At 30.4% G+C, this 15300-nt stretch overlaps 9 protein-coding genes across 9 annotated transcripts; 6 read left to right on the forward strand and 3 right to left on the reverse strand.

The window, feature by feature from the left end:
- Nucleotides 1–243: 243 nt before the first annotated feature.
- On the forward strand, nucleotides 244–1611 carry pex10 (RING zinc finger-containing protein; the record flags this gene model as incomplete). Its single annotated transcript, XM_004351664.1, has 4 exons — nucleotides 244–607; nucleotides 694–851; nucleotides 936–1288; nucleotides 1371–1611. 4 exons carry the CDS (start codon nucleotides 244–246, stop codon nucleotides 1609–1611), a joined length of 1116 nt encoding a protein of 371 aa, XP_004351716.1.
- A 387-nt stretch (nucleotides 1612–1998) lies between these two features.
- Nucleotides 1999–2724, forward strand: golt1 (golgi transport protein 1; the record flags this gene model as incomplete). The annotated part of the gene is made up of 4 exons (XM_004351665.1): nucleotides 1999–2020; nucleotides 2144–2235; nucleotides 2316–2494; nucleotides 2601–2724. 4 exons carry the CDS (start codon nucleotides 1999–2001, stop codon nucleotides 2722–2724), a joined length of 417 nt encoding a protein of 138 aa, XP_004351717.1.
- Nucleotides 2725–3355: 631 nt separating this feature from the next.
- Nucleotides 3356–4235, reverse strand: DFA_09818 (Zim17-type zinc finger-containing protein; the record flags this gene model as incomplete). The annotated part of the gene is made up of 2 exons (XM_004351666.1): nucleotides 3356–3561; nucleotides 3647–4235. 2 exons carry the CDS (start codon nucleotides 4233–4235, stop codon nucleotides 3356–3358), a joined length of 795 nt encoding a protein of 264 aa, XP_004351718.1.
- Nucleotides 4236–4536: 301 nt separating this feature from the next.
- DFA_09819 (RNA-binding region RNP-1 domain-containing protein) lies at nucleotides 4537–6374 on the forward strand (the record flags this gene model as incomplete). Its single annotated transcript, XM_004351667.1, has 5 exons — nucleotides 4537–5068; nucleotides 5148–5594; nucleotides 5659–5771; nucleotides 5859–6128; nucleotides 6219–6374. 5 exons carry the CDS (start codon nucleotides 4537–4539, stop codon nucleotides 6372–6374), a joined length of 1518 nt encoding a protein of 505 aa, XP_004351719.1.
- A 381-nt stretch (nucleotides 6375–6755) lies between these two features.
- DFA_09820 (uncharacterized protein) lies at nucleotides 6756–7405 on the reverse strand (the record flags this gene model as incomplete). The annotated part of the gene is made up of 3 exons (XM_004351668.1): nucleotides 6756–6816; nucleotides 6906–7155; nucleotides 7231–7405. The coding sequence occupies 3 exons, from the start codon at nucleotides 7403–7405 to the stop codon at nucleotides 6756–6758; spliced, it is 486 nt and encodes a 161-aa protein (XP_004351720.1).
- A 70-nt stretch (nucleotides 7406–7475) lies between these two features.
- Nucleotides 7476–8689, forward strand: DFA_09821 (uncharacterized protein; the record flags this gene model as incomplete). The annotated part of the gene is made up of 3 exons (XM_004351669.1): nucleotides 7476–7488; nucleotides 8002–8153; nucleotides 8231–8689. 3 exons carry the CDS (start codon nucleotides 7476–7478, stop codon nucleotides 8687–8689), a joined length of 624 nt encoding a protein of 207 aa, XP_004351721.1.
- Nucleotides 8690–8839: 150 nt separating this feature from the next.
- DFA_09822 (uncharacterized protein) lies at nucleotides 8840–10885 on the forward strand (the record flags this gene model as incomplete). Its single annotated transcript, XM_004351670.1, has 1 exon — nucleotides 8840–10885. The coding sequence occupies one exon, from the start codon at nucleotides 8840–8842 to the stop codon at nucleotides 10883–10885; it is 2046 nt and encodes a 681-aa protein (XP_004351722.1).
- A 114-nt stretch (nucleotides 10886–10999) lies between these two features.
- On the reverse strand, nucleotides 11000–11896 carry ube2m (ubiquitin-conjugating enzyme E2 M; the record flags this gene model as incomplete). Its single annotated transcript, XM_004351671.1, has 3 exons — nucleotides 11000–11106; nucleotides 11185–11517; nucleotides 11620–11896. 3 exons carry the CDS (start codon nucleotides 11894–11896, stop codon nucleotides 11000–11002), a joined length of 717 nt encoding a protein of 238 aa, XP_004351723.1.
- Nucleotides 11897–13523: 1627 nt separating this feature from the next.
- On the forward strand, nucleotides 13524–14497 carry DFA_09824 (WH2 domain-containing protein; the record flags this gene model as incomplete). Its single annotated transcript, XM_004351672.1, has 2 exons — nucleotides 13524–13554; nucleotides 13770–14497. The coding sequence occupies 2 exons, from the start codon at nucleotides 13524–13526 to the stop codon at nucleotides 14495–14497; spliced, it is 759 nt and encodes a 252-aa protein (XP_004351724.1).
- Between the last annotated feature and the right edge of the window lie 803 nt (nucleotides 14498–15300).

A 15300-nucleotide genomic window follows, 5' to 3' on the forward strand; every position in this document is an offset into this window, starting at 1 on the left:
ATTATTGAAATTCAATTCACTTGTCTATACGATAAAATATAATGTAATACTACCTACCACCTATATATTTATTAAATAAAATACAATATTTATTATTATTATAATTTATTAAACATTGTGTTATACAGCAAATTCTGATCGCTGATCCCTTCAACATCACATGTCAATTTAATTTGTTGAGCTCAACATACATATTTTTCATTTCATTCACCTGTACAGATAGATAGATAGATATAAAGAAGAATGAATAATGGTATAAATAGAAGAAGAACTAGTAGTAATGTAGGTCAGAGTACTACTACAACTACAACAAATACTCTGTCATCGACACCTACTACGACTACTCCTACTACACCTGCAAATAATAATCATTCTATAGGACATAATATAGTTAATAGAAGCCCAACTAGTAGGAGTGAAATCAATCATAGAAATCAACAACAACAACAACAACAAACACAATCATTAACATCATTTAGATCAAATAATACAAGTCTATACCCTTCATATGCAGATCAACCAGACATTGTTAGAGCATCACAAAAAGATGAGTTTTACAAGAAACTATTTGAAGATCAAGTATTTGAAGTATTGACTAGATTATTAGGTATGAAAGAGAAAGAGAGGGGATTATATATACGTCAAATGATTGTATGATCTTATACTCTAATACCCTTCTTCTTTTTTTTTTAGGACCAAGATTTATAATGAACAAACAAAATGAATCAAAATTAGTATCAAATCTATCATATTTCATATTGACAACATTACTTGGTTCTCAAACACTTGGTGAAGAATATTGTAATCTAAGACAAATCAAAAATAATAGTTTCTCTTTACCTTCTATCATTGTATGGCGAAAACAACAACAACAAAAACAAATACCAATCACAACACAGTTTTTAATAATATGATATTATTTTTCTTTCCTTTAGGATCGATGTAGATTAATGTTTTATCAATTATTGGCACCATATTTGATTAAAAAGTTTATGCCAAAGTTATTCCAAAGATTTCCAAACCTCTATTCTGTCAAGGAGTTCCTACCTAAATTGGAGAGATTCCACTTGGCGCTATTTTATTTTAGTGGATCCTATTATGAATTTTCAAAGAGACTATCAAATATTAGATATATATTTAATCGTAAAGTCGATCAAAGAAGACCGAAATATCATATACTTGGATTCCTTATTATCATTCAACTATTTGTATCATTATTTATTTATCTAAAGGAAAATAATTTCTTTATCTTTAAAAAGAATGAAGATCTAAACGTTGAATCATTAGAGTAAGTGTTTAAATACATAAATAATAATAATAATAATAATATTTTAATATTTAATGATTATCTAACCTTATTCTATTAGTAGTTCATCGACTTCAACGAATAGTGGTGGTAGTGGTAGCAGTGGCAGCGGAATTAACAATGAAGAATCATCGAGTGGAAAATGCACCCTTTGTCTTGAAAATAGAAAACATACAACATCTACGATTTGTGGACATTTATTTTGTTGGTATTGTCTAGCAGAATGGTGTAACACCAAAGAGGAATGTCCTCTATGTAGAAGACCAATCACTTTAAGATCATTAATTCCAACTTATAATTATTAAAAAAAAAACAAAAAACTGTAATAATTACATTTTATGATGATTCATTCATTCCATCAACTACTATCATATTATTATTATTATTATTATTATTATTATTATTATTTATTTAAAGTTAAAATCTAAGTTTACCGATTAGTGGTGGGGGGTTTGGATGGTGAGTCAAACAAAATACTGTATGAAAAAATCTTCGAACTTCAAAACCGAATGTTATGACTCGATTGAGCAAGACAAGAGCTCCGAAACAAATTTGTTGTTGAGCTGCCGTTGTTTAAGTTGAATTACTTTGTGACCATACATAGACTCAGTATACTGTACTCTCTCTCTACTTTACTACTACTACTACGCATTATATATACATACATATATATTTAACAAGAGACAGATAAAATGGTGTTAACAGATCAACAGAGTAGGTTCAAACGAATGTGTAGATCACATGAATAGAGATAGATAGATCAATATATATAGTGCATTTTACTCACTCACTCACTCAATCAATCCAATCAAATCGATCATATTGATCAACTTTTAGAAATCGGTGTTATGCTCTCTGGTATGGGACTTTTCTTTACCTTCTTTGGTGTTATGATGTTTTTCGATAGAGGTTTACTTGCCATTGGAAATGTATATATATAGATATAGATAGATAAGATAGATAGGAAGAAGATTCACAGAGATTCTAATTACTTTCTTTCTGTTATTAGTTATTATTCTTATCGGGTATTGCATTGGGGTTGGGTCTAACAAGAACATTCAACTTTTTCTTCCAAATGAAGAAGGCAAAGGGAACCGTTTGTTTCTTCTTTGGTATCTTTTTAGTCATCTTGGGTCGTACATTTATTGGTTTAATTATCGAGGCATTTGGATTCATTAACTTGTTTGGGTATGTCAAAAAAGATAGGATCTTTTGAGATATAAATAGAATCAATCATCTCGTGATTACTAATTACTAATAATCACTTTTATCTTTTTCCTCATATGACGTATAGTGATGCATTCCCAATTGTAATTGCTATCCTTAGAAAGCTACCAGTAATTGGTAACATTCTTAATCATCCAACCGTCAACAGATGGTTAAACAAAACCGAAGCAGGTAGTGAATTACCATTCTAAACGAACACAACATTGGTTAATATATAATAATAATAATAATCAACCCAACAAATAATACTAATAATTAATAATAATAATAATAATAATCATCACAAAAATAGATTGATTGATTGATAGTTAAGAGAGAATAACAAAAAAAATATGGTTCCAACTACGACAAATTAATATAACTATATATATATATATATAAAAATCAAATTCAAACCTTGATTTAAATGGATTCCATTTATTTAAAAAAAGATTCTTATAATAAACAATAACAACAACAACAATCATAATAATTGTAATGATATCATTAAAAATATAACCAACCAAAAAAAGGGATCATTGTGATGGCGGGACTTGATTAAACTGATAGTTAGGGAATGAATCCCAATACTATCATTTTTTATACGCAGTAGAATGGATATTCTGTGGACATAATCATTAATATCTAGCAAAGTAACAAGCTCCCATAGCACTTATTTTCCCCAACATACAATACTCTCAAACTATATTATTAAATTGTCAACTAATTTGTCTATTTAAAATCATGGGACATAGTACTTTATTTTGTAAAGTACCCCTCTCTCTCTTTTAGTACTTTTCTTTTTCTAGATGAAGATAAAAAAAATAAAATTATATTATAATTTTATTGTTTTGAGTTTCCACTATTATTATTATTATTGTTGTTATCATTAGTTCCACCCAATGATTTTGGTTGTTCATCTACATCATCTGATGATTTATCTTGTTCAATCATATATCTTTGAATGGGAACACCTTTTTGTTCCATCCATTCTTCAATTGTTTTTCCTCCATCATATCCACTCCAACCAAGATGATCTGCAATTAAATCTAAATAAATGAATGATAATCAAAACCCCTATTAATATTATTTATAATATATTCCTTTTTTGTGTTATATTATTATTATACATACGTAATTTTTCACAACCTTCACATTTAATAATAACTACACCTTTATGATAGGCATGTTTTGAAAATGTCTTTTTTGATCTATATCCACATTCCTCTTTCATTTCAGGACCTTTGTATGTGCATGTAAATTCGATATAGTATCTTGGTTCAACTTTGATACCTTGGTCATTGTATACAGATTGAATATTTGGATCTTCTTCGGCATAGAATGCTACCTCTTTATCCATACCTCTACCAACAACATTGGTTTCAATATTTGTTGTTGGTTGATTTGAACCTTCATCTTCACTCTTGTTGTTGTTTTGTTGTAATAATACTTTAGAATTGGTAAAGTATCTATAAAAGTATGAATTGGATATTGAACTTGATAATGTAGGTGGTGATGATGTATTATTGAATGTAGATGTTACTTTATTGGTATTCCATTTGTTAAACAATAAAGATGAAGATGTAATATATGATGATGAAGAAGATGAAGAATAGTATTGTTGTTTTGGTTGTTGTTTGATTACATATTGCAATCTACTACTATTCTTTGCAATGGTTGTTGATAATAATGATAGTCTTGATGTTAAAGTATTTGTAATCATTTTTAGAGAGACGAGAATATAGTCTACTATTTATCGACTCGTTTGCCGATAATGACCATTTCAAAGTGCTGGGTGAAAGTTAATTAAATTGATTTTAATTTTTTTAATTTTTTGTTGGATTTTCAGCTGAAAGAAATAATTTCTATCACCCATTATAACAACATTCACATCAATCTTTTTGTTGTAGATCCCTCTCCTTCCTCCCTTTTCTCTCTACTTCTACCTTTTTGTAAATATATACTTATTAGATAAATATCTAACCTTTAGTAATCTATAAAAAACAAACAAACAAACAAAAACGATGGATAGCTCTGACACTGATACAACAAAGGAAACACCAACCACAGCAGATACTGTCAATAACAATAATAATCATATAGATAACAGTAATAATAATAATAATAATAATAATAATAATAATAATGGTGAAAGTGGTAGTGATACAGATGAAGAAGAACAACCTCCATCGTCACCTATAAATACAACCAATGGATCAACCAAAGATAATAAGATCATCAACACCACCAGCTCACTTACATCTGCCTCTGTTGCATCATCTGCACCTGCTCTATCCAATAATAATATCAACAACAATAATAATATCAACACCACTTCTACACATAATGGTGGTGGTGGCGGTGGCGGCGGAGGTGACAATAATAATAATAATGGTAATCTATTTGTAAACTTTCTTCCAAATACTATTACTACCGAAACATTGCATGCTATGTTTTCAGTATTTGGTGAGATTGAATCGTGTCGTGTCATGGTTGATTTAGTATCTGGTCTTAGTAGAGGTTTTGGTTTTGTTAAATATAAAGATAATGCCTCAGGTAAAAAAAATATACACTATCAAATATATATTTGATATAAATATTCATATTTATTTATTCTATTCTATTCTATTTTTAGCACAATATGCCATACAATCAATGAATGCAGCAAAAATAGAAAAAAAGACATTATTGGTTAGATATGCCAATTCAGAATCTCAATCATCATCATCATCGTCATCTTCTTCGTCGTCATCATCATTATCACAACCAATTACACATCAACATCATCACCTGCCAGACTTGGAACATCACAAACCAAGTAACAATATATTCATCAAAGGTTTACCAACTACTTTTACACAGGATCAATTGAATACCTTTTTCTCCACCTATGGCATTGTTTTGGAGTCCAAAGTATTGCTCGACATTGCCACCAATGCCAGTCGTGGACAAGCACTCGTCCGATTCTCTGAGGTTGAATCTGCAACCAAAGCAATCAAAGCACTTGATAATTATAAATTCCCTGGATCTGATAAACCTGTCATCATTAAATATGCTGATTCTGAAGATGATAAAATCCTAAGTAAGAGAAATAGAAATAGAAAGAAAAAGAAAAGAACATAATTTATTTAATTCATTTATTTTAGAGAGACAAAAAGCAACATCAAAGAGACAACCAATTAGATATTCTCCCTATCCATCACCAAATGCCACTCCATCATTGTATTCTCCGGCAGCGTATTACTCGCAAATGGCAATGGTAATATAAAGAGGCCAACCCTTTCCCAACTCACCCACCCTTTTGATCATACATAATCTAATCTCCCCCATCTATTTTCTATTATAGCCAAGTTTACCAACCATACAATCACCCATATTGTCAACTGGTTCGGATCCAACCAATCTTTATGTTTACAACCTGCCCACTGATGCCGATGATGCTCTCCTCTATCGACTTTTCAGTCCTTCTGGCGCTATTGCTAGCGTTAAAGTCGTAAAGGATCCCATCACTCAGGCATGCAGAGGGTTTGGATTCGTAAGAATGGTTAATCTTACAGACTCTCTCAATGCAATCAACTCTGTCAATGGCTCCATTGTCGAAGGAAAAATTTTACAAGTATCTTTTAAGAGATAGGACTCATCAATCAAATCAATCAAACCAATCAATCAACAAATTTACGAATAGGATTTAATTAATCGAAATTAGAAACCACAACAACAACAACAACAACAACAACAACAACAACAACAACAACAACAACAACAACAACAACAACAACAACAACAACAACAACAAAACCAACCAAAAAACAATAACCTTCCAATTAATAATAATCAAAACAAAAAAAAAAAAAAGTATTAGGCCAAACAAAAAAAAGTATACTTTATTATATATTATATAATTATATATATACCCTTTAGCTACTCATCTATTATTATTACTTTATTATTATCATAAAATATATATTTTTAAATTATATAAATCATATATATATATGATCATTAGTACTTATTATTATTATTTATTATAATTATTTATTATTAATTATTAATTATTATTTCTATTAATATTATTACTTTAATATTATATTATCTAATATTATTATTCTAAAACAATTATTTATTTATATTTATATAAAAAAAAAGTAAATCATGGTAAGTTTGGTAAATATTACCTTTAATCATTATTCGTAAGTTAAGGGTTCCAAAATATAGATTTGTGAGTTTATTTATATACAATTATTTAATAGGATAAAGATTTAATTGATAACTTTGGTTTAATACCATTATCTTTTAATATAATACTAAAAAAAAGTAAAAAGAAAAAACGTAAAGATATTAGTTTTTTTTTTTTTTCTCAAATACATTTAGTTTGAATCTTTAAAAATGTTACCCAAAATTAAAAGTTTGACCAGGATTGATATATTTGTTATTTGGGAGTACCAAGTCTCCATTTGGCATGATATCGATATTCCAAAATGTTTTGGTTGTAGAGTACTTTAATGGAACCAATGGTTTCAATTGGAATCTCTTTAATATGTCTTGTCCATGGTTTGATACTTGGATTTGGTATTGAGTGACATTCATATTATTGGTAGAATCTAAATAACTTTGAAGTTCTGATATATTTATACTAATATCTTCTAGAGAGAAAAAAAAAGATTAATTAATAAATGCCCCATGTCCATGTCCAAAGAATTTGGTCTTTTCATCCATACTCGAATCTAATGTACAATTAAAATTGTTTGTTCCTTTTACTATGCAAATGGATTGAATATCTTGACATGGTACTATTAAACATGATTCAGTAGTTGTAGTAGTATTGGTATCACAATAAACAATTGAAATGGTAGTTGATATTATCAAAAGGATGGAAAATAAAAATGATCTCATTTTTTTTTTAATGTCTAAAAGCTAATGTATTTATCTATAAATTATCTCTTTAATATTAGTTGAATAAAGAATGAATAGAAAAAGTAAAATGAATTTCTGTAAAATTAAATACTCCAATGATGATCTAATTTTAATAGATTTTGTAAAACTTTTATTTCAAAAAAAATTTAAATTTATATATAAAAGTTGTAAAAACTCTTGGTTGATAAAAAAGGAAATACATATGTATATAATTTTTTAAATTTTTCACTTTAAAAAGTAAATAGTTTTTTATTATTTACTACTAATTAATTAAAGAGAGAGAGAGAGAGAGAAACAATCTTTTTTTAGTATATAGTTAAAGGTATTGTCCAAATTTTTCAGGTTTGAAAAAACATGTGTAAAAGTGACCCAGCGAGATCTTAAATAAGGTCGAAAATATCTGGTCATGAATATTAAATTATCTTTGATCAAAGCAGCTCGCTTCAACGCTGGGGATGGCCTTGCCTTGTTGTTAAAAACCATTTACATTCACGAGTATATATTATAATATTATATTATTTGTATATATATATATATATCATTTGGATAGAAAATGTTTAGATTTATTTTAATAGTTGCATTGTTGTTGGTTATTACGGTTGCTGTACAATCACAAAATGCAAATAAAGCATTTGTAAAGATTACTTATATGTCAACCAACTGTACAAATGGCAGTGAATCGTATAGTCACTATACTATTATTGGTGAATGTGTTCGTGGTTCAATTGTATGTATATCAATGATGATGATGATGATTGATAGATTGACACATGTGTTTCTGATCAATTCTTTATTCATAAATAGTATAATTATGATGAAAGTTCACAAGAGGTTGTAGCTCAACCTTATAGATTTGCAGATTGCACTGGTGACAAGTTCAGACCATATACTTATTCATTAAACAAGTGTTTGGAAGTTGGTGGAACACAGCCAGATCAAGGCTACATGGTCAGCGTTGGCACTGGATACTCAATTCCAGATAACTCTTATGTTTGGGTTGGATACACCAGTGGTCAATGCAACGATTGGAAGGATTCTGTCGTTGAACTTAGATACAGACTCTTGGGTGCCTGTCAACCCACGTCAAGTGGTTCTAGCAAATTTGACTGTAACACTACTACATTGTCTGATTACGGTTATCCATCATATGATTTCCATTGTTCTGGTACAGCAGACAAACCATGGACTGTCCCATTTGAATCTTTAAATTATTGTGGCACCAATGGTATCAATGAATATAACTTTTGTGTTAAAGAAAATTAACAACAAAACGATAAACATTAATAATTAATTAATAAATAAATTATTCTTTTAAATTTCTAAAACAACAATAATGAAGATACATTTTTATTTTTTCAAGTTTGTTTATCTTTTTTTTCTTTTCATTATCTCATACAGACTGTATTTATTTATATGACTACAATAAAGAAGGATGAAAAGGAATCCTTATTATTTCAATCTATATTTAAACATTCATACCTAAGAAGAAGAATATTTGATTATTGCAAGAGTTTGTCAAATGACACTGCCAACACTAGATTTCATGTTAAAGTAAATGATCATGGTAGAAGAGTAAAGTCAGAGTCTGTTCAAAGATCTCATTTACTATACAATCAAATTGGATCGTATTGGGCGTTAAATGTAGAAAGACCTTTTAATTACAAGATGGATACCTTTCGATATGCTGAAAGATGTAAATACGATGATTACATTTACATGTATCATTGTATCGTGGACAAGCATTTTGGAATCATAAAGGATCGTTTAAAGAACAAAAGAAAACTCCATGTCGACGATATATCGATAGTAGAGTACATTAAAAGCAATCATAATGACATGGAGTTGTTTGATCTTGTGTACTCTCAGTATCACAAGTTGTTTGACAATGCAACCGTATTTTCATTGGCATGTTCAAATGGTAATATGTACATTATAGAACGTCTCTTTTACAAAGGAATGGATGGAAAAGGATTGTTAGGGACATCTGCCCAAGCAGGTCATTTTCAAGTACTGGATTATTTGGTTGAGAATGGTTTCTCTACAGAGGTCGATAATATTGATGAATTTGTATACCATACTCTTTGTCATCCAACAGGACTTTATCAATATTGTTTGGAGACTTTGAAAATACCCAATATAGACACTGTCAAATTGTTACCAAAAGATGATAAAATATGGAAATGTTCAAACGTTGACTTGATATCAAAGTTTTTCCCAATCAGTACTGATCAAGGTTGGTTTAAAAAGTATATCAGTACTGATCTATCATTACATAATCCCCCGAGTCAAAGAAAAGCTTTTCTATTGGATATTGCCAAAAGACAAACATTGGTTCAAATTGATGAACAATCAATAGTGGATCATCTTTCAAATGAATATGGTTTTAGTAGTGGAAATATGGTTCATTCAGATTTGATAGATACTGCCTATTCATATCAAATTATTAAACAATTGGATCAATTACATCTTTTATATCAACCAATTGTCCAAACCAATTTAATTCAAACCTTTTTAAAATTGACAAAACAACAAGATGATGTTGTTTTAAATGCAATCAGATTTTTGTATAGTATATTCGAAAAATCATTGGTTTTAAAGACTGTTTCTACAAGATCAAATTGTAAGATCGAACAACTTGAATATGCAATCAAGATTTATCAGTCTATGGAGGTTGATCAGAATTCAGTTTGGAAAGAGTTTGATAGTGTAACTATTGGACTTTGCATATTGGCTGGTGGACAGGTGATGACTATTGCTCGATACATTAAATCCATCATACCAGATATACAAAGTCTACAGAAAACAAGGAGTCTTGGCAATTGGATGTTTCATTCAATGACTGTTGAACAATTCAAATTTTTCATTGAAATTGACTCTTATCAATTGGATCTAATGTATATGACACTTGAAAATTCCAATCCAATCTTGATGGCCTATTACTATGAAATGTTGGAAAAATCTACACTTCAAGGTGGTGTGGTGCCTTCATTACCAACAGATCGAGCAATCTTTAATGCAATCGAAACCAACAACTTTAAAATGATTGAAAAGTTCTTGCGCATGGCTCTATTAATGGATGGCAATTTTAATGCCATTTTGGATTGCTCTGTGATGCTTGGAACTATTGAAATGACACAATATCTAATTAGACAAGGTCTAACTTTTATTGGAAAAGAAATGCCATGGAGGTTTTGTGGTGAAACTGGTAGCATCTCATTATTTAACCTATTGGTAGAAAACTCTCTTGACCAACATTGTGATAAATCACTTTACTTTGCTCTTTGTCATTATAGAAAGGATCTAGTCAATCATATCATCTCTTCATCTAGTTCATTGGATTTTATTAATATTCAAAAAGCAAAGTCATACGATATACATGGAATTTTAATTAATAATAGTAGATTTATAAATTATCTAGAAAAACTAATTCAAAATGAAGATGAAGATTTGTTTCAATAATAGTCAAATAAATATTTCTATTTCTATTATTTGTTGTTTGTTTGTTTTGAGGTCTAATTCCAAAAAAAAAGTGGATTGTGATTTGTTGTATTATTGAATGATTTATTGAATTGATTACAAGAGTTTGGGGAATTGACGATTTGCGATATATCCTCCACGAAGTGATTGTTTTACATTGGCTTCAAAGTTCTTACGATTATCCATCATCAATTGTGCAGCCTCTGTAAAATTATTAAAAGATATAAATATAAGTAAATGGTAAAAGTATACTTTTTTGTTTTTGTTGTTTTTAGACATACCAATATTTAATGGATCTTCTGGATTTGGTTCTAAAAATAGTGTCATCATACCAAAGATAACAGTTCCAATGTTGAGTACTGGCATCCAATCTTGTCTCAAAATATTCAAACAAACGTGACCTTGAAGATCAATGTTTGGATGGTAAACCAAGGTATCACAGTGAACCTTTGGTGGATCGTATGGGTAAGTATTTGGAATATTAATTGAAAATTTGAATGTAGCTCCTTGGTAGAGACCATCACTTGGAATAATATCTAATTGGAAGTTGAGGATATCATCTGAATCTTTAAAGTGAACTTTACATCCTATTGGGAGTTCCATTTCATCAATATCTAAAATAAAATAATAAATAAAAACAAAAAAAAAAAAAGGGAATAAGTTTAAACTAAACTAAACCAAGTTGTGTTTCCTTCTTCTTCTTCTTCTTTTGTTACCTTTTTGAGCTCTCAATTCGGCAGGGTTAGCTCTCTTGTTTGATGAAGCTTCAGATGATTGTTTTGATTTAAGAGAGAAATAGCTTTCTTTAGACTTTTGCTTTCTGATTTCCTTGAGATCGTTTGAGTTTTGTCTCTTTACTTCAGTTGGTTCGGTGGTGTTTGAAGCTGCTGTAGTAGTAGTAGCTGGAGCATCAGTACCATTGGTGGTATTGGAAGCGGCTGCTGCTGCGGCTGCTTGTTGTTGCTTCTTTTGAAGCTCCTTTAATCTAAACATTCTATTATTTTTATTATCTCTCTCTTACTTCCTTATATATTATATGTACACTTGTAATATTCTAAGTAGTAGGTAGAAGAAAAAGAAGAAGAAGAAGAAGAAGAAAGAAAAAGTTAGAAGATATTTTAAAAAGACGACAAAAGAGAGGAAGTAAATGAAAGTCTCTTCTCTCTTCTCTCTCTCTCTCTCTCTCTCTCTCTCTCTCTCTACTCTCTATACCTTTTCTTTTTTGTGAATAATACAACAAATTATATGTATATAATAAATCTATCTTTAAAAGAGATAATAAAAAAAACAAAGAAAAGACAAGATTAAATTGAGCAAAGCTTGAATGAGAAAAAAATTTTAAAAAAAAATTCCAAAAAATTATAATATTGTTTTTTTGATCAAAACTTCAAGATTCAACAAGAATAGAATAGAATAGAGTCTGGACTTGAGACTCTATCATCTTTTTAAGAATCTGTATAAAATCATTGGAAAAATTTAAATATAAAATAAAATAAAATATAAAAATAATAATAATTTTTATCTATTTTTAGATATCCAATTATCATTGTGATGATTCCCAACAACCAAGTGTATTAGACACTACAAAATTTTGGGTACCAATAATAATAATAATAAATTTAAATTCAATTATTCGTTTGTTTGTTTGTTTGCGATAACTGTGTGGGAATAGGCAGTGACGGATAGGAAGAGGGGGGGTGGTGGTGGTAGTTTTGTAATAAAACCAAGATTTATCGTGAGGAGGAGGAGGAGGAAAACGTGGTTGTTTGAATAATTATTATTATTATTCCAGTCTATGTTATATTAAATTTTTTGTCAGTTCATTGTTTTTGTTTTCCCTATACTATATACTATCTTTTTTAGAAACTGCCAAATTTACCTATAGAGTAGTAGTAGTAGAAGTAGAAGTAATAGAGAGATAGTAGTATATTTACAGCTACGAAAAGTAAAAAGAAGAAGCTAAACAGTGTCAGTTAATAATAATATTATTATGTATGTGTCAACAAATAAATAAATTTGAATTGACAAGCTATCAATCATTAGTTTAGTTTGTTGATGCTTGCCCATCAACCTCATTTATATTGTGACAAGATAAAGATAGATATCGAGCTCTGTACACTTCACCAACCATTATCAGAAAAAATAACATTTTTGATTTTTTTTTTTTTTGCTTGATTTTTACAACTGTATCCCTGTTTGTAAATCAGGCTTGCCATTATTAAACTTCGATTCCATCCATTCATTCCTCCTATATACGATAGTTCATATTATATACAACACATAATCATAACAACAACAACAACAATCACAAAAAGTAAAGATCATAACAGACAGAGCGCGAAAGAAGAGGAAAAGGGAGATTGAAGGAAACATCAGCTACAACAACAACAACAACTACTATATGCATGCACTATAGGAGTTGTTATCTTTTTTGTTACATCTTGTTTATTCTATAGATCACATTATATTATCTAAATATACTAATACAATCATTTATCTTATATGTTATAGGGAACAAATATAGGGAGAGAAGGGAATCTGAAGAATATAGAGAGAGAGAAGAGATAGAGAGAGAAACTAAAAAAAAAAAAAGGAGTGCAGCATCTAGTTTGATAATTCAATGAGTAGATCAATGCAACCACAAGAAAATGGTAATAATTTTAGACTTAAATATAGTGAACTATACACATAAAGTAGTATAATAATTATACATACTAACCTTTTTTTCATTCCCTAAAACTTGGATCATCAACAAACAACAAACAAACAACAAACAACAACTTTCTTTCGAATACTATTATTACTTGGTACATAAACATTTATAATGGAATTTAAATTATGGATTGATTTATTATATTATGTATAGATTTATACGATGGTTCTGAAAGATGGAGCTTTCATTCGATAGAAGAGTTACCATCACCACCAGTATTCAAAAGAACACATAAAGTATACCCAAGTGGAAGAAACACGGGTACGACGATAAAGGTGGCAGCAGTGGCCAAGCCAGCAGCCGCTGCTCCACAGCCACCACGTCCAACATCAATGGCTCCACAACCACCACGTCCAACTTCGATGGCTCCACAACACCCACCCCAACAACCACCACGACCAACATCTGTGGCACCACAACAACCACCACCACGCCCAGGAGGTCCACCACAACCACCTCCAGGCACAACACGTCCACCACCCCCTCCAGGAGGTCCTGGCAAAATGCCACCCCGTCCACCTCCTTCGGGCGGCCCACCACCAACTCCGGGCGGTCCACCACCCATCCCAACAGGCAATCGTCCTCCACCTCCTCCAGGTGGTGCTCGTCCACCTCCACCACCCGGCGGCGCTCGTCCACCCCCTCCTCCAGGCGGTGCTCGTCCACCTCCCCCCAACATGAATGGTGGTGGCGGTGGTGGTCCCGGTGCCCCACCCAAGCCAGTCAGACCACCCGTCCCTGGCGGTCCCCCACCAACACCTGGTGGCCCACCCGGAGCCAAGATTCCACCACGTCCAAACAGTATGGTTCCAAATGGAACTGGTGTAGCTCCACCACCACCAAAACCAGGACGTCCAACACCACCTTTACCACCTCGTTAACAATCACAATAGCGACGATAAAACATACAACAACAAAAAGGGTACTAAATTTATTTTTTCACATAATGGGACAACAACAACTACATCATCATCATCATCAAAATCATCAAATCAATCAGCAATCAAAAATATAACAGAAAATAATAATAATAATATAACTTAATAATTTTAATTAAAAAATGTACACTAGTATAAATATAAACATAAAAAATAATAACAGCAGAAGAATATGAAAAAAATAATTGGATTGGAGATAATACAAACAACATCAATAACAAACATAATCATCATTAAATTCTTGGTGTACACTGGAAGTGGTAGGAATCAATCAATCAATTCACAATCATTCACACTCAAATCATCCAAAATAATCATCGATCGATCAAAATCAAATAGCAAGGAAACATTTGCGTCGACCCTTCTTTTTTCTTTTGTCATCATCCTAATTTCTTTTTTTTTTTTCCAATCACAATAATTTATTTATAATGTTAAACCCGACTAATAATAATAACCAACAACCAAAAAAAAAAAAAGAAATAAAATAAAATCAAAAAAATTTAATATATATTTTTGTTATTATTATTGATGAATTATTTTATTTATATATATAGAACTCTATCTATTGGTATAGGAATCGGGAAATTTCCATTCAATGGATTGGGTGACCCCACGATTTTCATTATTCAAAAAAAAACCTGTTCGCTCAAAAGCAACAGCAGAAAAAACCAATTAAAAATAAAACTTACATTCGCAAACCCTCAGTACCACATTTTATTCGCGAGCAATCAAAAAGAGAGAGAGAA

This window comes from Cavenderia fasciculata (assembly GCF_000203815.1).
Source record: "Cavenderia fasciculata unplaced genomic scaffold Scf_EU5ZYIE02H8LDV-5, whole genome shotgun sequence".
In the NCBI taxonomy this organism is placed as follows: domain Eukaryota; phylum Evosea; class Eumycetozoa; order Acytosteliales; family Cavenderiaceae; genus Cavenderia; species Cavenderia fasciculata.